This window comes from Ranitomeya imitator, chromosome 2, assembly GCF_032444005.1.
Source record: "Ranitomeya imitator isolate aRanImi1 chromosome 2, aRanImi1.pri, whole genome shotgun sequence".
Lineage (NCBI taxonomy): Eukaryota > Metazoa > Chordata > Amphibia > Anura > Dendrobatidae > Ranitomeya > Ranitomeya imitator.
Window position 1 is genome coordinate 48,646,480 of NC_091283.1, and position 23,355 is coordinate 48,669,834.

At 45.3% G+C, this 23,355-nt stretch overlaps 2 protein-coding genes across 5 annotated transcripts in view; both read left to right on the top strand.

The window, feature by feature from the left end:
• Positions 1–1,072, top strand: part of LOC138661765 (cytochrome P450 2H2-like) — a 170,843-nt gene extending 169,771 nt beyond the window's left edge. The window contains exon 8 of the mRNA XM_069746663.1: positions 219–1,072. Coding sequence (XP_069602764.1) covers positions 219–403 — 185 coding nt within the window. The 3' untranslated portion in view covers positions 404–1,072. The remainder of the gene's footprint in view (positions 1–218) is intronic.
• Positions 1,073–3,872: 2,800 nt separating this feature from the next.
• The window catches only part of LOC138661766 (cytochrome P450 2C23-like), a 137,096-nt gene continuing 117,613 nt past the window's right edge, over positions 3,873–23,355 (top strand). For 2 of the 4 annotated variants that reach the window (XM_069746664.1, XM_069746668.1), the window contains exon 1: positions 3,874–4,108. In XM_069746664.1, the coding sequence (XP_069602765.1) occupies positions 3,929–4,108 (180 nt within the window). In that variant the 5' untranslated portion in view covers positions 3,874–3,928. Of the gene's footprint in view, positions 4,109–23,355 lie in introns of all 4 variants that reach the window. The other 2 variants (XM_069746667.1, XM_069746666.1) reach the window with 2 other exon arrangements.

The window sequence follows — 23,355 nt, forward strand, 5'->3', positions numbered from 1 at the left end:
CGGCGCTGGAACGTAGTATTTACTTTTCCAATTAGGGATGTGAAAATTATATACCGACCATTCAAATCATTCTATGAATTGGGTTATGCTGGAAAGAAAACAGGATGCCTGCTCATTCTCTGTTGATTTGCATAAAGGCAATTAAAAAATGTTTTTTCTAAATCAAACAACGCCTTTAATTTGATTACTTATGGTGTTTGATTTCTCTGTTTTCTCAGGCAAACGCTTGTGTTTGGGAGAAGGCCTGGCTCGCATGGAGCTCTTCCTCTTTCTAACCACCATACTGCAGAAGTTCACCTTGGAACCCACTGTAGACAGAAAGAATCTGAGCATAAGACCCGAGCCCAACACCAATGGATCAAGACCTCAGTCCTACCAGATGAATGTTGTCCCTCGTTTCTGAGCTGAAGATGAACTTCCTGCCTAAAGGAACCTTAGAAGTTCTAGATCTTAGAAAATAAGAAAGCTGCTCTGATATTAAAAGATATAAATTGAAAAAAATATAAAGATTGTGTGCAAAAAAATTAGATATTTTTTATTCTATTTTTCATATTGACCATGCCTGTACGAGTGTACAAAATATCATATAACTCTCAAGAACTGTAATCATTTAATGCTAAAATAAGCAATAAGCTTGTATAACTGTTTCATTTTATGCAAAGGAGTCACAACTTTACACTGAAGCCTTTGTTTGTAGCTCAGCTATTTTGACCAGTAAAATGGTAGAATAATGACAAAGGCTCAACTGAGCACATCATAGTCAACTGAGTCTGTCGGGGGCTGCTATTGTCCATCGTGTAACTGCCATTAATTTCTGTTACTACAGTGGAGTGAAACAATAGGTTAAACAGGATAAATATGAATGAAGATTTATTTTGCTTGTTACATGTGCATTATTTTGGATAAAGTTCTGTCTTTAGGTATCTAATATTTCCCATGCAAATTGTTGATTATTTGATTGTGCATATGAGCAGCAACTCAATGATGTATTGACAAATTATCCAAAGTGGATGGGATAAAGAAAGATCAGGCAGATATCCTTTTCCATTTCAAATTCATTTCCCTTTTAACTGAGTTGAACTACTAACCAGTTGATACATCTATTATTGTCAACAAATAAACATATCAATTATAGCCAATGGTCAATTTGTCCATTATAGTTAATTAATAGTGTTGAGCGATACCGTCCGATACTTGAAAGTATCGGTATCGGATAGTATCGGCCGATACCCGAAAAATATCGGATATCGCCGATACCGATATCCGATACCAATACAAGTCAATGGGACATCAAGTATCGGAAGGTATTCTCATGGTTCCCAGGGTCTGAAGGAGAGGAAACTCTCCTTCAGGCCCTGGGATCCATAGGGATGTGTAAAATAAAGTATAAAAATAAAAAATATTGATATATTTACCTCTCCGGCGGCCCCTGAACTCAGCGCGGGTAACCGGCAGGCTTCTTTGTTCAAAATCAGCGCTTTTAGGACCTGAGAATCACGTCCCGGCTTCTGATTGGTCGCGGGCCGCCCATGTGACCGCCACGCGACCAATCACAAGCCGCGACGTCACCGCAAGCTATTAACGCGCTCATTTTTAAAAATGAGCGCGTTAATGACTTTCAAAGACGTAGCGGTTTGTGATTGGTCGCGTAGCCGCGACCAATCACAAGCCGCTACGTCTTGGAAAGCCATTAACGCGCTCATTTTTAAAAATGAGCGCGTTAATAGCTTGCGGTGACGTCGCGGCTTGTGATTGGTCGCGGCCACGCGACCAATCACAAGCCGCTACGTCTTGGAAAGCCATTAACGCGCTCATTTTTAAAAATGAGCGCGTTAATAGCTTGCGGTGACGTCGCGGCTTGTGATTGGTCGCGTGGCCGCGACCAATCACAAGCCGCTACGTCTTGGAAAGCCATTAACGCGCTCATTTTTAAAAATGAGCGCGTTAATAGCTTGCGGTGACGTCGCGGCTTGTGATTGGTCGCGGCCACGCGACCAATCACAAGCCGCTACGTCTTGGAAAGCCATTAACGCGCTCATTTTTAAAAATGAGCGCGTTAATAGCTTGCGGTGACGTCGCGGCTTGTGATTGGTCGCGTGGCCGCGACCAATCACAAGCCGCTACGTCTTGGAAAGCCATTAACGCGCTCATTTTTAAAAATGAGCGCGTTAATAGCTTGCGGTGACGTCGCGGTTTGTGATTGGTCGCGGCCACGCGACCAATCACAAGCCGCTACGTCTTGGAAAGCCATTAACGCGCTCATTTTTAAAAATGAGCGCGTTAATAGCTTGCGGTGACGTCGCGGCTTGTGATTGGTCGCGGCCACGCGACCAATCACAAGCCGCTACGTCTTTGAAAGCCATTAACGCGCTCATTTTTAAAAAATGAGCGCGTTAATAGCTTGCGGTGACGTCGCGGCTTGTGATTGGTCGCGTGGCCGCGACCAATCACAAGCCGCTACGTCTTTGAAAGCCATTAACGCGCTCATTTTTAAAAAATGAGCACGTTAAGGACCTGCGAATGACGTCACGGCTTGTGATTGGTCGCGTGGCGGTCACATGGGCGGCCCGCGACCAATCAGAAGCCGGGACGTGATTCTCAGGTCCTAAAAGCGCTGATTTTGAACAACGAAGCCTGCCGGTTACCCGCGCTGAGTCCAGGGGCCGCCGGAGAGGTAAATATATCAATATTTTTTATTTTAATTCTTTATTTTACACATCTCTATGTATCCGATACCGATACCCGATACCACAAAAGTATCTGATCTCGGTATCGGAATTCCGATACCGCAAGTATCGGCCGATACCCGATACTTGCGGTATCGGAATGCTCAACACTATTAATTAATGAACATGACCGTGCCAATAAACTAATGCTCATGATAGTCAAGTGGCAAACATGCCAATGACAATAAAATGATCAAACTCTCCTTGATAGTCAAACTTTGAAGATTGTCTAAACATTGTGCATCCTTGTTCATCCAATATGAGCTATTACTCTCTGCCGAAAACACGTCCGTAATATGAGTTTTTGGAAAATGAAGGAACGTAGACAAATTTAAAGGTCCATTTAGTACTTTTCCATTGGAGTTTTGGCTGTCAGAGGGGTGGGTGTCATGTCTGATTAATTAAGGAGAAGTAGCTCGAGAACAAGATACTGTAGCTCAAAAAGGTGTTATCCGGAACACATTATTGACCATAGAAGCTGTTTTGCTCACCTGGTTCAGTTGTGTGAGACACAACACTGAGAGGGCATAGACAAATGGAATCCTAGCTGCAGTAGCGCCACAGGTTAGAGAATCCAAAGCAATGATGGATTAAGGAATGAAAAACTCCTTATTTACTTGTGTTTAATTTATTCCTTGATATAATTCATGCCAGCAGTGCAGCAGACCTGTTTTTTCTCCATTAATCAATGCCTGATTTATCATTCTCCACCGCTCCCGTATAAAGAGCCAGCTCTTATCTGTGAATGATGGGAACCAGCAGCCCACTGAGAGCCTCTTGCAGTTTCTGTTTGACTCTCACTGGGGGTAAAATTAGTATGTTAGGCTACCAATGAAATCAATCACTGGTTTTCACTGTGTCACACTGTGAGGATTTTCCATAAATATGTTTTTTTCTGCTTGTGAATGCATATTTAATGTGGATCAATTTAGTATCCAAAAGAGTCAACTCTTTTTTGTGATTGAAACCAATTGATTCTGCTCACCAAAAAGTGGCCTGCCGATCACTAACCCTGACTTCACGCCAAGCTGAGACTGAGTAAGCACTGACAGCAGAAGTATGGCGCAACAGCTGTAACTCTGCACTTTACACTCGTCCAACCTGTGTTTATTGATTACATGTTGGAACGCTGCCCTGTACTTGCACGACTAAAAATACACGAGCATGCAAAACAGACGGAGCTGTAGGGGCTGAGGCTCAAGATGGCTCTGACTATCTCAGCAACGATTCTCCTGGCTACTGGAGTCACTCTCCTTATTTATCTCATGAAATGGTGGGGTAGGGTCAAACAGAAGGACCTGCCACCAGGACCTACCCCTCTGCCTGGCTTGGGGAATATCCTTCAGATCAGCACTACAGAAATGCCACAGTCATTAATTAAGGTAAGAAAATGTATTTGTAATCTTACTCTTCATACGGAACTGGTTATATAGTGATTCCTACTATAACTTTGCTGTGAAAGTAACAGTAGGTCCAGCAAAATCCAGTGATAGATAAAGGAAACCACAGGGATTGTGAGTATTCTAGGTGAAATGCCGAGAGACAAAGAAAACCCTATATTAACCCCTTCAAGACCCAGCCTATTTTGACCTTAAAGACCTTGCCGTTTTTTGCAATTCTGACCAGTGTCCCTTTATGAGGTAATAACTCAGGAACGCTTCAACGGATCCTAGCGGTTCTGAGATTGTTTTTTCGTGACATATTGGGCTTCATGTTAGTGGTAAATTTAGGTCAATAAATTCTGCATTTATTTGTGATAAACACGGAAATTTGGCGAAAATTTTGAAAATTTCGCAATTTTCACATTTTGAATTTTTATTCTGTTAAACCAGAGAGATATGTGACACAAAATAGTTAATAAATAACATTTCCCACATGTTTACTTTACATCAGCACAATTTTGGAAACAAAATTTTTTTTTGTTAGGAAGTTATAAGGGTTAAAATTCGACCAGCGATTTGTCATTTTTACAACGAAATTTACAAAACCATTTTTTTAGGGACCACCTCACATTTGAAGTCAGTTTGAGGGGTCTATATGGCTGAAAATACCCAAAAGTGACACCATTCTAAAAACTGCACCCCTCAAGGTACTCAAAACCACATTCCAGAAGTTTATTAACCCTTCAGGTGCTTCACAGAAGCAGAAGCAACATGGAAGGAAAAAATGAACATTTAACTTTTTAGTCACAAAAATTATCTTTTAGCAACAATTTTTTTATTTTCCCAATGGTAAAAGGAGAAACTGAACCACGAAAGTTGTTGTCAATTTGTCCTGAGTACGCTGATACCTCATATGTGGGGGTAAACCACTGTTTTGGCGCACGGCAGGGCTTGGAAGGGAAGGAGCGCCATTTGACTTTTTGAATCAAAAATTGGCTCCACTCTTTAGCGGACACCATGTCACGTTTGGAGAGCCCCCGTGTGCCTAAAAATTGGAGCTCCCCCACAAGTGACCCCATTTTGGAAACTAGACGCCCCAAGGAACTTATCTAGATGCATAGTGAGCACTTTGTACCCCCAGGTGCTTCACAAATTGATCCGTAAAAATGAAAAAGTACTTTTTTTTCGCAAAAAAATTCTTTTAGCCTCAATTTTTTCATTTTCACATGGGCAACAGGATAAAATGGATCCTAAAATGTGTTGGGCAATTTCTCCTGAGTACACCAATACCTCACATGTGGAGGTAAACCACTGTTTGGGCACATGGTAAGGCTCGGAAGGGAAGGAGCGCCATTTGACTTTTTGAATGAAAAATTATTTCCATCGTTAGCGGACACCATGTCGCGTTTGGATAGCTCCTGTGTGCCTAAACATTGGCGCTCCCCCACAAGTGACCCCATTTTGGAAACTAGACCCCCCAAGGAACTAATTTGGATGCCTAGTGAGCACTTTAAACCCTCAGGTGCTTCACAAATTGATCTGTAAAAATGAAAAAGTAATTTTTTTTCACAAAAAAATTCTTTTCGCCTCAATTTTTTCATTTTCACATGGGCAGTAGGATAAAATGGATCATAAAATTTGTTGGGCAATTTCTCCCGAGTACGCCGATACCTCATATGTGGGGGTAAACCACTGTTTGGGCACTCGGCAGGGCTCGGAAGAGAAGGCGCGCCATTTGACTTTTTGAATGGAAAATTAGCTCCAATTGTTAGCGGACACCATGTCGCGTTTGGAGAGCCCCTGTGTGCCTAAACATTGGAGCTCCCCCACAAGTGACCCCATTTTGGAAACTAGACCCCCCAAGGAACTTATCTAGATGCATATTGAGCACTTTAAACCCCCAGGTGCTTCACAGAAGTTTATAACGCAGAGCCATGAAAATAAAAAATAATTTTTCTTTCCTCAAAAATGATTTTTTAGCCTGGAATTTCCTATTTTGCCAAGGATAATAGGAGAAATTGGACCCCAAATATTGTTGTCCAGTTTGTCCTGAGTACGCTGATACCCCATATGTGGGGGTAAACCACTGTTTGGGCGCACGGCAGGGCTCGGAAGGGATGGCACGCCATTTGGCTTTTTAAATGGAAAATTAGCTCCAATCATTAGCGGACACCATGTCACGTTTGGAGAGCCCCTGTGTGCCTAAACATTGGAGATCCCCCAGAAATGACACCATTTTAGAAACTAGACCCCCAAAGGAACTAATCTAGATGTGTGGTGAGGACTTTGAACCCCCAAGTGCTTCACAGAAGTTTATAACGCAGAGCCATGAAAATAAAAAAAAAAATTATTTTCTCAAAAATGATCTTTTAGCCTGCAATTTTTTATTTTCCCAAGGGTAACAGGAGAAATTTGACCCCAAAAGTTGTTGTCCAGTTTCTCCTGAGTACGCTGATACCCCATATGTGGGGGTAAATCACTGTTTGGGCACATGCCGGGGCTCGGAAGTGAAGTAGTGACGTTTTGAAATGCAGACTTTGATGGAATGCTCTGTGGGCGTCACGTTGCATTTGCAGAGCCCCTGATGTGGCTTAAAAGTAGAAACCCCCCACAAGTGACCCCATTTTGGAAACTAGACCCCCAAAGGAACTTATCTAGATGTGTGGTGAGCACTTTGAACCCCCAAGTGCTTCATAGAAGTTTATAATGCAGAGCCGTGAAAATAATAAATACGTTTTCTTTCCTCAAAAATAATTATTTAGCCCAGAATTTTTTAATTTTCCCAAGGGTAACAGGAGAAATTTGACCCCAATATTTGTTGTCCAGTTTCTCCTGAGTACGGTGATACCCCATATGTGGGGGTAAATCACTGTTTGGGCACATGCCGGGGCTCGGAATTGAAGTAGTGACGTTTTGAAATGCAGACTTTGATGGAATGCTCTGCGGGCGTCACGTTGCGTTTGCAGAGCCCCTGATGTGCCTAAACAGTAGAAACCCCCCACAAGTGACCCCATTTTGGAAACTAGACCCTGAAAGGAACTTATCTAGATGTGTGGTGAGCACTTTGAACCCCCAAGTGCTTCATAGAAGTTTATAATGCAGAGCCGTGAAAATAATAAATACGTTTTCTTTCCTCAAAAATAATTATTTAGCCCAGAATTTTTTATTTTCCCAAGGGTTACAGGAGAAATTGGACCCCAAAAGTTGTTGTCCAGTTTCTCCTGAGTACGCTGATACCCCATATGTGGGGGTAAACCACTGTTTGGGCACACGTCGGGGCTCAGAAGGGAAGTAGTGACTTTTGAAATGCAGACTTTGATGGAATGGTCTGCGGGTGTCACGTTGCGTTTGCAGAGCCCCTGGTGTGCCTAAACAGTAGAAACCCCCCACAAGTGACCCCATTTTAGAAACTAGACCCCCCAAGGAACTTATCTAGATATGTGGTGAGCACTTTGAACCCCCAAGTGCTTCACAGACGTTTACAACGCAGAGCCGTGAAAATAAAAAATCATTTTTCTTTCCTCAAAAATTATGTTTTAGCAAGCATTTTTTTAGATTCACAAGGGTAACAGGAGAAATTGGACCCCAGTAATTGTTGCGCAGTTTGTCCTGAGTATGCTGGTACCCCATATGTGGGGGTAAACCACTGTTTGGGCACACGTCAGGGCTCGGAAGTGAGGGAGCACCATTTGACTTTTTGAATACGAGATTGGCTGGAATCAATGGTGGCGCCATGTTGCGTTTGGAGACCCCTGATGTGCCTAAACAGTGGAAACCCCTCAATTCTAACTCCAACACTAACCCCCCCACACCCCTAACCCTAATCCCAACTGTAGCCATAACCCTAATCACAACCCTAACCCCAACACACCCCTAACCACAACACTAACCCCAACACACCCCTAACCCTAACCACAACCCTAATTCCAACCCTAACCCTAAGGCTATGTGCCCACGTTGCGGATTCGTGTGAGATATTTCCGCACCATTTTTGAAAAATCTGCGGGTAAAAGGCACTGTGTTTTACCTGCGGATTTTCCGCGGATTTCCAGTGTTTTTTGTGTGGATTTCACCTGCGGATTCCTATTGAGGAACAGGTGTAAAACGCTGCGGAATCCGCACAAAGAATTGACATGCTGCGGAAAATACAATGCAGCGTTTCCGCGCGGTATTTTCCGCACCATGGGCACAGCGGATTTGGTTTTTCATATGTTTACATGGTACTGTAAACCTGATGGAACACTGCTGCGAATCCGCAGCCAAATCCGCACCGTGTGCACATGGCCTAATTCTAAAGGTATGTGCACACGCTGCGGAAAACGCTGCGGATCCGCAGCAGTTTCCCATGAGTGTACATTTCAATGTAAACCTATGGGAAACAAAAATCGCTGTGCACATGCTGCGGAAAAACTGCACGGAAACGCAGCGGTTTACATTCCGCAGCATGTCACTTCTTTGTGCGGATTCCGCAGCGGTTTTACAACTGCTCCAATAGAAAATCGCAATTGTAAAACCGCAGTGAAATGCGCAGAAAAAAACGCGGTAAATCCGCCATAAATCCGCAGCGGTTTAGCACTGCGGATTTATCAAATCCGCAGCGGAAAAATCCGCAGAGGACCAGAATACGTGTGCACATTCCTAACCCTAACCCTAGCCCTAACCCTACCCCTACCCCTAACCCTACCCCTAACCCTACCCCTAACCCTAGCCCTACCCCTACCCCTACCCCTACCCCTAACCCTAACCCTAACCCTAACCCTACCCCTACCCCTAACCCTAACCCTATTCTAACATTAGTGGAAAAAAAAAATTTCTTTATTTTTTTTATTGTCCCTACCTATGGGGGTGACAAAGGGGGGGGGTCATTTATTATTTTTTTTATTTTGATCACTGAGATAGATTATATCTCAGTGATCAAAATGCACTTTGGAACGAATCTGCCGGCCGGCAGATTCGGCGGGCGCACTGCGCATGCGCCCGCCATTTTGGAAGATGGCGGCGCCCGGGAGAAGACGGACGGGACCACGGCTGGATCGGTAAGTATGATAGGGTGGGGGGGGACCACGGGGGGGGGATCGGAGCACGGGGGGGGGAATCGGAGCGCGGGAGGGGTGGAACGGAGCGCGGGGGCGTGGAACGGAGCACGGGGGGGCTGGAACGGAGCACGGGGGGGTGGAACGGAGCACGGGGGGGGTGGATCGGAGTGCAGGGGGGGTGATTGGAGCACGGGGGGGTGATTGGAGCACGGGGGGAGCGGACACGAGCACGGGGGGGAGCGGAGCACAGGACGGAGGGGAGCCGGAGCAGTGTACCGGCCAGATCGGGGGGGTGGGGGGGCGATCGGAGGGGTGGGGTGGGGGCACACTAGTATTTCCAGCCATGGCCGATGATATTTCAGCATCGGCCATGGCTGGATTGTAATATTTCACCCGTTATAATGGGTGAAATATTACAAATCGCTCTGATTGGCAGTTTCACTTTCAACAGCCAATCAGAGCGATCGTAGCCACGAGGGGGTGAAGCCACCCCCCCTGGGCTAAACTACCACTCCCCCTGTCCCTGCAGATCGGGTGAAATGGGAGTTAACCCTTTCACCCGATCTGCAGGGACGCGATCTTTCCATGACGCCGCATAGGCGTCATGGGTCGGAATGGCACCGACTTTCATGACGCCTACGTGGCGTCATGGGTCGGGAAGGGGTTAAGGGTCACCAATCTAACCCAAGAAGAGGTACGAAACTGGCTAAATAAGATTAAAATAGATAAATCTCCAGGTCCCGTCGGCATACACACATGAGTACTAAGAGAACTAAGTAATGTAATAAACAAACCATTATTTCTTATATTTAGGGACTCTGTAGTGAAAGGGTCTTTTCCACAGGACTGGCGCAAAGCAAATGTGGTACCAATCTTCAAAAATAGCTCTAAAAGTAAACCTGGAAATTATAGGCCAGTAAGTCTAACCTCTATTGTTGGTAAAATATTTGAAGGGTTTCTGAGGGATGTTATTCTGGATTATTTCAATGAGAATAACTGTTTAACTCCATATCAGCATGGGTTTATGAGAAATCGCTCCTGTAAAACCAATCTAATCAGTTTTTATGAAGAGGTAAGCTATAGACTGGACCAAGGTGTCGGGGTCACACTCAGTCGGAGCAGCCTTTGGAAGTGTGGAATCACCAGAAATAATACACAAGACACGTCTTGTATAGTGTATCACTGGGAAGTCTCTGAAGCACGCCTGCCTTCAAGGTGCTATCCCTTCTTTATATAGCTGTTTCAGTAGGTATAGTGGTTATACAAGTTTTGCATGTTTAAACAAAGAGACAAAACAGGAAAGAAAGAAAAGAAAAGAAAACAGTTTCGTGGGCGGCAGTTTCACAACAAACAGTACAAAGGCAATTCCACAGACAGGAAAAACAGGATTTCATACTATAGCTAAAATGTCCTTGAATGGACAGGTCAATATTTATCACATATTCTTTTTTTTTTTTTTTTAGGTTTTTGTTCATTGAGGTAATCATTTTTGTTCTGCTCTTCACAATCCCCCCTTTGACATATTCCATTCAAAACCTTGTCGATCATTTTAGTCATTCTTTTAGTGATATTACAAAAAAAACTTTATATTCTCGCATCCATTACACAAAATTTATTTGTGCATACCGAGATACCCTTGAGTACAACCTTGAACAATACATATATGATTACAATAACCATAACTGTATGTATTAGGCTTTGCATAATCCCGGTAACCCACCCACCGATCCCTCTGAACCAATTGGCCGGGTTAAGAAAAGAAAAGGTATCTGACCACCAGCTATCCTTATTTTGGTCATTGTCTTTGTCATACTGATCCCTGAGTCGTTGTACGTCTTTTAATTTAAATCTCATACTCATAGTACTATTCGGGTCTATATAATGACAGCAGGTGGGTCCGATGATTTGACACATACCCCCTTGTGAGGCAGTTAGGTAATCCAATACCAGGGTATGTTGGTTAGTGACTATTATAAGCTGATTCTGTACAGCTATACTAGTATTTAATATGTCCAATATATCCCAAATCTGATCATCTAGATAATCCGTGGCTCTAACTAATTTATCCCACATCTGTGTTAACATAGGATAAATAAAAATGGTACTAGCAATTTTGTTGGGAATTCCCATTTGTACTATATGCGGCCTCCCCGAGGGACGTGGTGAGTTATCTGCAGCTCTTTTATACAGTGTGTGCTTGGGCACGGCTTGCATATTCACTTGTTTATTTGAAATTATGAAAGTAGCCGGGGTTAGGCGTCCTAATGTACAAGTACCCTTTATACCTACGGGAAGCCATTTATATGCTCCTTCTCCGCATATCCAAAATGTACACTCAGGCAGATCCCACAAAGCTGAGTGCTGCAATACCAATCTGTGAGCCAAATCCACAAAACTAGATACATTCTGAAGCATACACCAAGAGGGTTTTTGTCCCAAGGGGCTACAGTACCCGGCTGCGGGATTACCACATACAAGCATTCCGTTGACATACTCATTGGATACATTACAAACCAGGTTCCCCGGCTTACTTGTACAACTGTTTGCATCACCTTGGGGGAACAACTCAGAATGTTCCCATTTTCTATTATGTATGTATCTTTCCAATACTGTAGGTTTGAAAGCATCAGAGGAAGGGGTGGTTGTACTGAAACTGAGCTGTAGATTTTCAGTGGGGACCTGTCCTAAATCAGTTAATCCAGTCTTATTCCTAGGTACCCATTTTCCTCCCTTGAATGCTAAATATTGTAAGTTGTCTATTTTTCCTGTAAGATTGCCCTGCCACCAAGGAAATTCTACCCATCCCACAATTGGTATGGCGATTGTAGTATTCCATAGTCTAGTATTGCCAGGTTGGTTGTTGGCCAGGTTGTCTGAACAATTAGGCCAAGCGAATATTTCTTCAGCTGACACGGGAACTGCTAGAAAAGGTATACTTGTGGCTGATACTGGTGAATGGGTACAGATCCAACAATCTGCCAGGGGTTGCGTATTATTTAACAAGTCATGCACTAATTTTCTATGATGTTGTACGAATCTATTGTTCAAAGGGGCTAGAGAATTCAGTCTTTCCCATGCCTCCGTTGAGGTTAACATTATTAACATCAATATCATGAGTCTTATACTGCTTTTTTGCAATGGCTTGCATGTATCCATGATGCCTTTCCTTCAAGCTTGACTGCTGTTGGAGTTGTTAACAGGACTTGGAAAGGTCCGTCAAATCTCGGTTCCAGAGTCTTTCTGGTGTGTCTTTTCACGTAGACTTGATCACCAGGTTCCAACTTGTGGCCTCCTTCGAGATTTTCTGGATCTGGAAGGGAAGCAAAAACTTGCGAATGCACTTTAGTTAAACGTTTTTGTAATGCTTGTACATAAGCAGTTAAAGTCTCAGTATTCAACATCAGTTGTTGTGGAAAATAACAACCCAAATTTGCTGCTCTACCAAAAAGAATCTCATGTGGTGAGGTGACAGCTTAGCCTTCCCCCTTGGGGTGTTTCGGATGGAATACAGGGCAAGTGGTAGACACTCGGTCCAAGGCTTTCCTGTTTCTGCCATGGCCTTCTGGATTTTTAATTTTATTGTCCCATTTAATCTTTCCACTTTACCTGAACTCTGTGGATGATATGGAGTGTGAAACTGGTTTTCTACTCCCAACATTTTCATAACATTCTGGAATATTTCCCCAGTAAAATGGGTACCTCTATCTGACTCGATCACCTCAGGCATGCCGTAACGGGGTATCAGTTCATGTGCTATTTTAATGGCAGTAGTTTTTGCTGAGGCTCTACGAACTGGATAAGCCTCTGGCCACCCTGAGAACATGTCCACACACACAAGCACATATTCGTATCCATTGTACCTAGGAAGTTGGATGTAGTCGATCTGGAGTCTTTGAAAGGGATACAGTGGTCTTACATGATGCTTGGTTGGGGTTTTAATGGCCTGACCTGGATTTTGTGCCAGGCATATAGCGCATGCAGCACACATGTTCTGAGCAAAATTACCAAAACCTGTAGCCAACCACCTTTCTTTTACCTTGAGCGTCATACCATTTGCCGACACATGCGTGGGTAGGTGGAGGTCACTTGCCACTGCGGGGTACCAGGCTCTGGGCAAACACAACAAAGTTCCTTTTTTCCATAATCCTTGCTGATCTTCTGCCCCTTTTTTCTGCCACTGCCCTCGTTCTTCGTCGTCTACCTGTTTCTGAGCTTCCTTCAATCTTTCCTCATCATCTTCAGAGCTATCTAGTGTGTGGGTTTACGTGCTGCCTGTTTTGCTGCCTTATCGGCTTTATCGTTACCCCTGGCTTCCTCGGTGTCGAGTCTCACATGTGCAGCTACCTTTATCACCGCTATTTCTTTAGTTTCTTGTGCTGCCTCCAGAATCTGTCTAATGAGGGAGGCATGTTTAACAGGTTGGCCTGAAGCAGTCATATAACCTCTGGCTCTCCATATTACGCCAAAATCGAAAATAATGCCATGTGCATATCTAGAATCAGTGTATATGTTTGCTGTCTGATCTTTGGCTATTTTTATAGCTTCAACTAATGCCGTAAGTTCTGCTTCTTGTGCAGACTGATTAGCAGGGAGAGGTTCTGCTTTCAGCACTTCATGCTGAGTTACTACCGCATAACCTGTATGAAATTGTCCGTTCATATCTGCATATCTACTGCCATCTATGAAAAGTTCAAATGTAGCATTACAGAGTGGCTTGTCACGTACATTACATAAGCCCTGAGTCTCTTGCTCCATTAATTGTACACAATCATGCATTGACTTTGATGGGTCAAAGGAGTTGGAGAGTGCAGTTGCAGTTTCCTCAGGTATGGTACCCCCCTCAGACTCTAAAGGGAGCAAAGACGCGAGATTAAGAGTCTGAATCCTGGCAAAGGAAATGTTGGGCGGCAGTAGTAGGGAACATTGGAGACGGAGGTGTCTGGCCATTGAAATATGTTTAGGTTGGACCTGGTTAAGAATGCCATGTACATCATGAGTGGTCTGAACTGGAAGTGGATGATCAAGAACAATCTCAGAAGCTTTATCTAATAACAGTGAAATTGCGGCTACTACTCTTACACAAGAAGGTGCGGCTCTAGCTACAGGGTCCAGATGAGCTGATATGTATGCCACAGGTCTCTGTTTGTTTCCATGTTTTTGTGTGAGCACCCCTGTAGCATGTGAGGATATTTCAGCTGCCATCAATTGAAAAGTTTTAGTGTAGTCTGGGAGTCCCAAAGCCGGAGCTGATACCAGTGCTGTTTTCAAAGAGGAAAATGACTGTTTAGCCTCTTCACTGAGTGAATATGGTGTGTTGGCAATACAGTCATATAAAGGCTGCATGAGTTGACTTGCATGTATGATCCACTGTCTACAGTGTGAAACAATACCTAGGAAAGCACGCAGCTGTGTGTGATTCCTGGGTTCAAGCATGTTACGTATGGCTTCCGTACGTTGAGGTGTGAGGTGTCTGATGCCCTGTGATATGCAGTGACCTAAAAACACGACTGTTTGTTGACAAGCCTGGAGTTTCTGTCTATTTACTTTACAGCCTTCTTGCGCTAGGAAAATTAAGAAATTAACAGTTGAGGTAACTGCCGTCTGTTCATCAGGGCAACAAATAAGTAAGTCATCTACATACTGTAGAATGACTACTCCTGGTTCTGGGATGAAATTTTTTAGCACGGTCTGCATTGCTTCAGAGTACAAAGTTGGTGAGTGTACCATACCTTGTGGCAATCTTGTCCATGCTAATTGTTTACCCTTGAATGTAAAGGCAAACAAATGCCAACAGTTCTTATGTAGTGGCACAGAAAAAAATGCGTTTGATAAGTCAATTACCGTAAAATATGCAGCAGTGCTGGGAATTTGAGACAGTAAGATATGAGGATTCGGTACCACAGGGGTGACCGGTGCCAAAACCTTATTGATTTCCCGTAAGTCGTGCACCATGCGATATTTCACCATAGTTTCTTTGGAGGACACTTTCTTTTTAACAGGATATAAGGGTGTATTGGCGGGTGACCTGATTTCTACCAAAACACCTTGTAACACATAATCCTGAATTTGTTGAGAAATCGCCTGTTCTTGCTGGGCGCTGATGGGGTATTGCCTAAGCTGAGGTAATATGGTTCCCGGGGCAGTTTCTAACAGTATAGGAGCTACTGATAAAAATCCTACATCAGTGTCTCCTTTTGCCCATAGGCTGTCAGGAACCCGAGACAAGTCAATTTTTGCTTGTTGAGTGTAAATTTCGGGAAAATCCTCCATTGCCTGTATTCTAACATATGGTTCCAGAGTTTCTGCATCTTCAGGGATGGTCAGCATAACTGTGCCATCTTCTCTAAAATGGATGTTTGCATGCATTTTACTTAAGACATCAGTACCCAACAAGCAGGTAGGTGCACCTTTAGCAAATAAAAATTTGGATACAAAAGTTTTAGGGCCAAAGCTCACATTTAAAGGTTTTGTAAAGGGCAACGCCTGAATTTTACCATCATACCCTTCTGCATATGTAACCTTTGAGGATATATTGTCAGGATATGGTAAAAAGTCCTGATTTAAAATGGAGGATGTTGCTCCCGTATCTATCAGAAAAGGTACATTTTTACCCTCAACTTCAACTTGTATTATTGGTCTTCTAGAAGGAAGAGAGACCTGCATAACTTTCAGTCATTCTGAGCTGTCTGTTTGATCAGGCACTGGGTTATTTATCCTATTTTTGGGTACAAAGGTTCCTGAATCTATATCTGCTTTTCACTTCCTACATTCCCTTTGGAAATGTCCTGGCTTCTTACAGTAATGACAAGTAAACTTTTGATTAGCAGAGCCAGTATTAGCCTGTGCAATTCTTACTGGCTTAGAATTTTCTCTTAAGTCCATTTCTATCCCTACAGCTTTCTGTCTAGCCAGGTGTGGGTCTTCCAAGGTTCTCCAATCAGGGGTTGCGGCCTTAAGCTTTTCCTTTACTTTTGGAGACAATCCATCTATAAAGGTTTTTGTAACTAACCTCATCATTCCTGGAGCGGTTAGATCCATGCCTTCATCTCTGAAATTATTTTCTACACTTAGATAATATTCGTCTACTGATTGTCCAGATTTCTGAGCCACCACTCCCGTTGTTCCTCTCTGCCTCTGTCTCTCCCTCATGAAAACCATTAAGTGATCTACAAATTGTGTACCTGATTCTATCGTTTGTAAGGCACCATCTCCTGCTTGGGGCCTATGTACCTGTAGATTCGCTAATAGCTCCTGGAAGAGTCCAGGAGTCATTTTCATTCTACATAATTCTCCATCTGCCCAAACTCCAGGGTGAGTCTGCATAATTTGCTGTATATATTGTGCAAATCTAACTGGACACTGGGTGGGATCTGGTGCGTTATGCAAGAGAGACATGCCTTCAGCGGGGTACCAAGGGAAATATTGTCGAGTTTGGTGATATCTAGTTCCCATTACTCCGTCAACACCAGGTTCCCTAAAGGGTCTTGGTACTACCCTAACAGGGGCAAGTACAGCGCCATGTCTAGGTGTACCACAGGCTAGGCAATCATTTCTCCAGTCTGGATTTTGTTGTCCACAGTGCGGACATACCCATCCTCCTGGTCCGGCTAAACTTTGAGGTGGTGTTTGGAGAAAAGATGGGGCATGTGGGTTAAGGTATGGGGGTGGGGTATTTTTAGATTCCACATTTTGTTTTTCTCCACAGCCTGTGGGTCTAATATACCACTTTTTACTCTGTTGATTATATGTCCATCCCTCATTTTCTGCTACCCTAGAGACATCAATCAATGCTTGGATCTGATCTATCCATTTCTTGTCTCTGATTATGCCTTTTTTCCTTTCCTGAATTCCTTCCCATAGTTTTCTACTAAAAGCTTCTGCCCTAGTAACTCCAAACTTACTAAAAATCTTTTTCAGCCCCTTAGTGGCATCTTCACCACTTCTCTCCTTTATGATAGTATAGATATCTAATTCTTCTGGTTCCGACTTTGTTTGCTTATTCCCCATTTTCTTATCCTGAGCTTTCTTGCCCTAGGTGGCGTTTGGGTATGAGAATACCTCGTTACCTTCTTCCTAAGGAGCTAGGATGTCTTTTTCTTGCCCTAGGTGGCGTTTGGGTATGAGAATACCTCGTTACCTTCTTCCTAAGGAGCTAGGATGTTTAAACTGTGTTGATGTAAGAAAATCCTGATTCCTACACCTATAGCAAACAACACAAATGCAACCAGACAGAAAAAGAAAAAGAACATACAACGTATCTTGTCCCAGGCTAATTTATCTGTCCTGGGCTTATACTATCACATACAACGTATTCTTGTCCCAGGCTAATTTATCTGTCCTGGGCTCATACTATCATACACTTATCCATCACCAGGTTTTTGTCAAAGACAGGATCAGAGATTGAACATAGGCGCGGAGGTCTCCCCGAAAGGACGCAACCACGTTGCCCAGTGGGACAGTCACTTCTTCTGTTTCAACCCCCTGGGCGGCTTATAGGGCTATTCCCAACTTCCACACACCTTCTATTCACATTCACTCTCATTCAATGCCGTACTCCGTGAGGTGATCAATTCCTAAATAGTTCAAGAACCCGAGCTATAGGTATCCTCCTCTACTAGAACTACCCGCTAAAGAACACGACACAGAAAATCTTACGGACAGTGCAGGGCAGATATAAGAGATCTAACAGTGTCTCTTACCTGGCCAGGTTTTTGTTCATCTGCCGTCCAATATCCCAGATTCTCTTTTCGTTCGTATTCTGCCGGTGTTCTTGAAGGAATACACAGACCTCGGGTCCCTGTTTCGGGCGCCAGGAAATGTCGGGGTCACACTCAGCCGGAGCAGCCTTTGGAAGTGTGGAATCACCAGAAATAATACACAAGACACGTCTTGTATAGTGTATCACTGGGAAGTCTCTGAAGCACGCCTGCCTTCAAGGTGCTATCCCTTCTTTATATAGCTGTTTCAGTAGGTATAGTGGTTATACAAGTTTTGCATGTTTAAACAAAGAGACAAAACAGGAAAGAAAGAAAAGAAAACAGTTTCGTGGCGGCAGTTTCACAACAAACAGTACAAAGGCAATTCCACAGACAGGAAAAACAGGATTTCATACTATAGCTAAAATGTCCTTGAATGGACAGGTCAATATTTATCACATATTCTTTTTTTTTTTTTTTTTAGGTTTTTGTTCATTGAGGTAATCATTTTTGTTCTGCTCTTCACAAAGGTGAGTCATTGGACGTGGTATATCTTGATTTTTCCAAAGCATTTGATACCGTGCCGCACAAGAGGTTGGTACACAAAATGAAAATGCTTGGTCTGGGGGAAAATGTGTGTAAATGTATGTTAGGTCTCGAGTTCCCACTTCTGCACAGGGGGAATCTCGGGCCGTCTCCGCTGCGGTCTCCCATTCCTATCCAGCCGCAGTGGAGTCTGCTCAGTAGGGACGTCGGTCCCAGAGTCTTGCTCGGTCTCGCTCTGTACAGAGAGTTACTGCTGCTTCTTCAGCTCCTGCCTTTAAAGTCAGTGCTGGTCAGCAGCGAGCGGACTTCTCTGGGACTAAGTCCTTATTTGCGCACACTGAGCATGCCCAGGGCAAGATCTCCCGTTGGAGATCGAGGGTCATGTGCTCAGGCTCTGCAGCGCATTCCATTGGTCCTTTTGGCAGGTCTTGGAAGGGCAAAGTTTCTGTGGCCACTTCCTGTCCTGCAACTATATAAACTGCGCATGACCGCACGGCCATGCGCTAGTGTACAATTATTATGTGTGTGTGTTGATGGATGTATGTCGATGGATGAAAGCTCCTAAATATCCCTCCCTAGAGTTGTTGACTGCTCGCGGATGATGGTAGCTCTCTAGCGCCCGACTATCCATCTGTATGTTACACACATCACAGCGTCCTTTAGCTGTGCCTGCCAGTACGGCGCCGTGCGCTTGCCTTGCGCTTTCCATACCCATGCCTGGGTGGTTAGTGGCGTCCGTCAGTGCGGCATCGCACGCACTCTTGTGCTCATATATTACTAATAAGGTTCTTTTCACACCCAGTTGCGGTGTTGTGCCAGCAAGGGTCTAATCGGACTTCAATCCCTTATGGGGTTAAGTTTGCTGACTGCTTGCTCGCGCTCTATGTGCGGTACCGCGGTCCTGTGACTTAACAGGATCGCTTTCTTCACGTTGGGTGAGGTTTAACCCTCGTGTTTATACTTTTAAGTACCGCCATATAGTCTGTCATGTACTAGCAGCGGGTTTCGCCTGCACCGTGGACCCCGGACTGCGAACGCATCTATATCATCTTTCCTGGTGCGTTCCGCCAGTCCTAACATTACACTAGCGCCAGGGTCTGGCTAGTGATGACAGACAAACAGCAATCCTTCCGGTATATCCAGCAGCTGGAGGGTAGGTTGGCGGCTCTCGAGAGCGCAACCTCAGCTGTGGATGTTACCGCAGTTGCTGTACAGGCTGCCAGCGTGGCTGCAGCAACTTTGTCCATTGCCACCCCTGTTCCGACATTTTCTCGCCTCCCGCTGCCAGAAAAATTTTCTGGTGATAGCAAATTTTGTAGGGGATTTGTGAGTCAGTGCTCTATTCATCTTGAGCTTCTGGCTGCACGCTTCCCCACAGAGCGGGCTAAGGTGGGATTTATTGTATCTCTATTGTCGGACAGGGCGTTGGAATGGGCTACGCCGCTGTGGGAGCGTGGCGATCATGTGGTGCAGAGTGCTCCGCTGTTTTTAAGCACTCTGAAACAGGTCTTTTTAGGACCTAAAGTCACCCATGATACTGCGCTCCAACTGCTGGCATTAACTCAGTGTGAGTCCTTGGTCAGTCATTTTGCCGTCCAATTCCGCACTTTAGCATCTGAGCTGGAATGGTCGGATAAAGCTCTTATCCCCATATTTTGGAGGGGCTTGGCTGATCACGTAAAGATCGCTCTGGCCACTAGGGAGATTCCTGCCACACTGGAGGAGTTAATAACAATCTCCACTCAAATTGATCTCCATTTTAACGAACGGAGGTTAGAGCGAGCCCAGTGTAGGCAGAGGTTTCGGCTGGCTCCTACTTTCGCCAAACCTCTGGAATCTCCGGTCCTGGTTCCTGAGTCACATGAGGCCAGAGAAGTGTCACAAGCGGGATCTAAGTCCCGGACCGCTTGTGCACTCAGGGTCTGTCATGTTTGCCAGCAGTCAGGACATCTATCCACCAGATGTCCTCAGCGGTCGAGGAAACGTCAGCGTCTAGTGGTCGTAGGTGGAGGTACACTAGACACGGCGACGTTTGCCTCTAAATTGTCCTTTAAGGGGACAATTACTATAGACTCATTCTCCCACTCGGTAGAGCTCTGCGTGGATTCTGGGGCGGAGGGCAATTTTATGTCTTCTGCCTTCGCCCAACGTCATGCAATACCCCTGGTTATGCTAGCTCAACCTGTAACGGTACGAGTGGTGAATGGGTCGACACTGCCCTCACAGATAACACACCAGACCATCCCTTTTACTCTGTCCATGTCGCCATCTCATCAGGAGATTATTTCTCTGCTCGTCATTCCAGAAGGAATTGATGAGGTCCTGTTGGGAATACCTTGGTTACGGTACCACTCTCCTCATATCGAGTGGTCCTCAGGCAGAATTCTGGGATGGGGTGAATCTTGTGGGGGTAGGTGTCAGAGGGAGTGCGTTCAGGTTGCTACAACAGAGGTACCTGCAGATCTATCCTCTCTCCCCAAGCAGTATTGGTCTTTTGCAGACGTGTTCTCCAAAAACGCGGCGGAGACCCTTCCGCCCCATCGCCCCTATGATTGTCCTATTGACCTCTTGCCTGGTGCTGAGCCTCCTCGGGGTAGAGTCTATCCGCTATCTCTCCCGGAGACGGAGGCAATGTCAGAGTACATCCAGGAAAATCTGGCAAGAGGGTTCATCAGGAAGTCAGTGTCACCTGCTGGGGCAGGATTCTTCTTCGTGCAGAAGAAGAATGGGGAATTGCGTCCATGCATAGACTACAGGGGTCTTAACGCCATCACTGTTAAGAATAAGTACCCTTTGCCTTTGATATCCGAGCTATTCGATAGGCTTCGGGGAGCAAGGGTATTTACTAAATTGGATCTGCGGGGTGCTTACAACCTGATTCGCATCCGTGAGGAGGAGGAGTGGAAGACGGCGTTTAACACCAGGGATGGGCACTATGAATATCTGGTGATGCCCTTCGGGCTCTGTAATGCCCCAGCCGTTTTCCAAGACTTTGTGAACGATATCTTCCGGGATATGCTTTCCACCTCGGTCGTAGTCTATCTGGATGATATTCTCATCTACTCTCCAGATATTGACTCCCACCGGAGAGATGTTAGCAAAGTCTTCGACCTCCTACGGGCTAACTCCCTCTATGCCAAGTTGGAGAAGTGTATGTTTGAGCAGGAGTCCTTACCTTTCCTAGGCTACATCATCTCAGCCCAGGGATTGGCTATGGATCCTGCCAAACTACAGGCTGTGATGGACTGGCAGGAACCCCATTCTCTTAAAGCGGTGCAGCGCTTTATGGGATTCATCAATTATTATCGCCAGTTCATCCCGCATTTCTCAACTTTGGTAGCTCCCTTGGTTGCCCTCACCAAGAAGGGGGCAAATCCCAAATTGTGGTCTGAGGAGGTCTCCAAGGCCTTTATCTCTATAAAGTCACACTTTGCTAGCGCTCCCATTCTACATCGCCCCGATGTTGATAAGCCATTTATAATGGAGGTGGATGCCTCTTCTGTTGGTGCTGGAGCAGTCCTCTTCCAAAAGGATGCTCAAGGTCGGAAGCATCCTTGCTTCTTTTTCTCCAAGACCTTCGCACCAGCAGTGAGGAATTATTCCATCGGGGACAGGGAGTTGCTAGCCATGAAGTTGGCTTTCTCGGAGTGGAGACATCTCTTGGAGGGAGCACGTTTTCCCTTCCAAGTCTTCACAGACCATAAAAATTTGGTATACCTGCAGACAGCTCAGCGGTTGAATTCTCGCCAGGCCAGATGGTCCTTGTTCTTCTCCCAGTTTCATTTCACCCTCCATTTCCTTTCTGGGGAGAAGAACATTCGGGCCGACTCTCTCGCTCTGTTGTGTCATCTGCGGAGGAGAAGGAGGAGCCTCGGCTTATTGTCCCCACCGAGAGCTTGAGAACTGTGGCTCCGGTTTCGCTGGAGTCTGTGCCCCCGGGCAAGACTTTTGTTCCATCCAGTTTGCGACCGGAGGTTCTTTCTTGGGTGCACTCGTCCAGGGTGGGTGGACATTTTGGTACTAAAAGGACATCTGAGTTGCTGGCGAGGACATACTGGTGGCCGCATATGGCCCGTGATGTCGTGGAGTATGTTCGGGCATGTGTCTCTTGCGCCAGGAACAAGACTCCTCGGCAATGGCCAGCTGGTTTGCTTTATCCTCTGCCTGTGGCGGACAGGCCCTGGGAGATGGTCGGGATGGACTTTGTGGTGGGCTTGCCCAAGTCTCGTAACTGCACCATTATCTGGGTGATCACCGACCATTTTTCCAAAATGGTGCATTTGGTGCCTCTTCCACGGCTACCATCTGCACGGGCGTTGGCTGTCTTGTTTAACAAGCATATCTTTCGCCTACACGGTATGCCAGACAAAATTGTTAGTGACCGGGGTCCCCAGTTTGCGTCTCGATTCTGGAGAGAGCTGTGTCGTCTACTCACTATTGAGTTAAATCTCTCTTCGGCATATCATCCAAAGACGAATGGCTTGGTTGAAAGGGCCAACCAGACCTTGGTCACATATCTGCGACATTTTGTTTCTGCCAGGCAGGATGACTGGGCATCCTTGCTACCGTGGGCAGAGTTTGCACTTAACAATGCCATAGCCGAATCTACCGGTCAGACTCCATTCCTCTTAAATTACGGCCAGCATCCGCGTGTTCCTGTGCCCATGCCTGTGTCTTCCACTGACTCCAGGGTGGCAGACTGGGCTGTGGAGGCACAGGACATTTGGGACCGCACTCAGGATGCCATTCAGGCCTCCAAGGAGAGAATGAGGTCCTCCGCCGATGAACCTTTGCCCCTGGCGACTTGGTGTGGCTCTCCGCCCGTAACATCAGGCTGTGAGTTGAGTCCACTAAGTTTGCTCCTCGCTACTTGGGTCCCTTCAAGGTTCTCGAACAGGTTAATCCCGTGGTCTACCGTCTGGCTCTTCCTCCACGCTTGGGTATCACCGACACTTTTCACGTGTCCCTC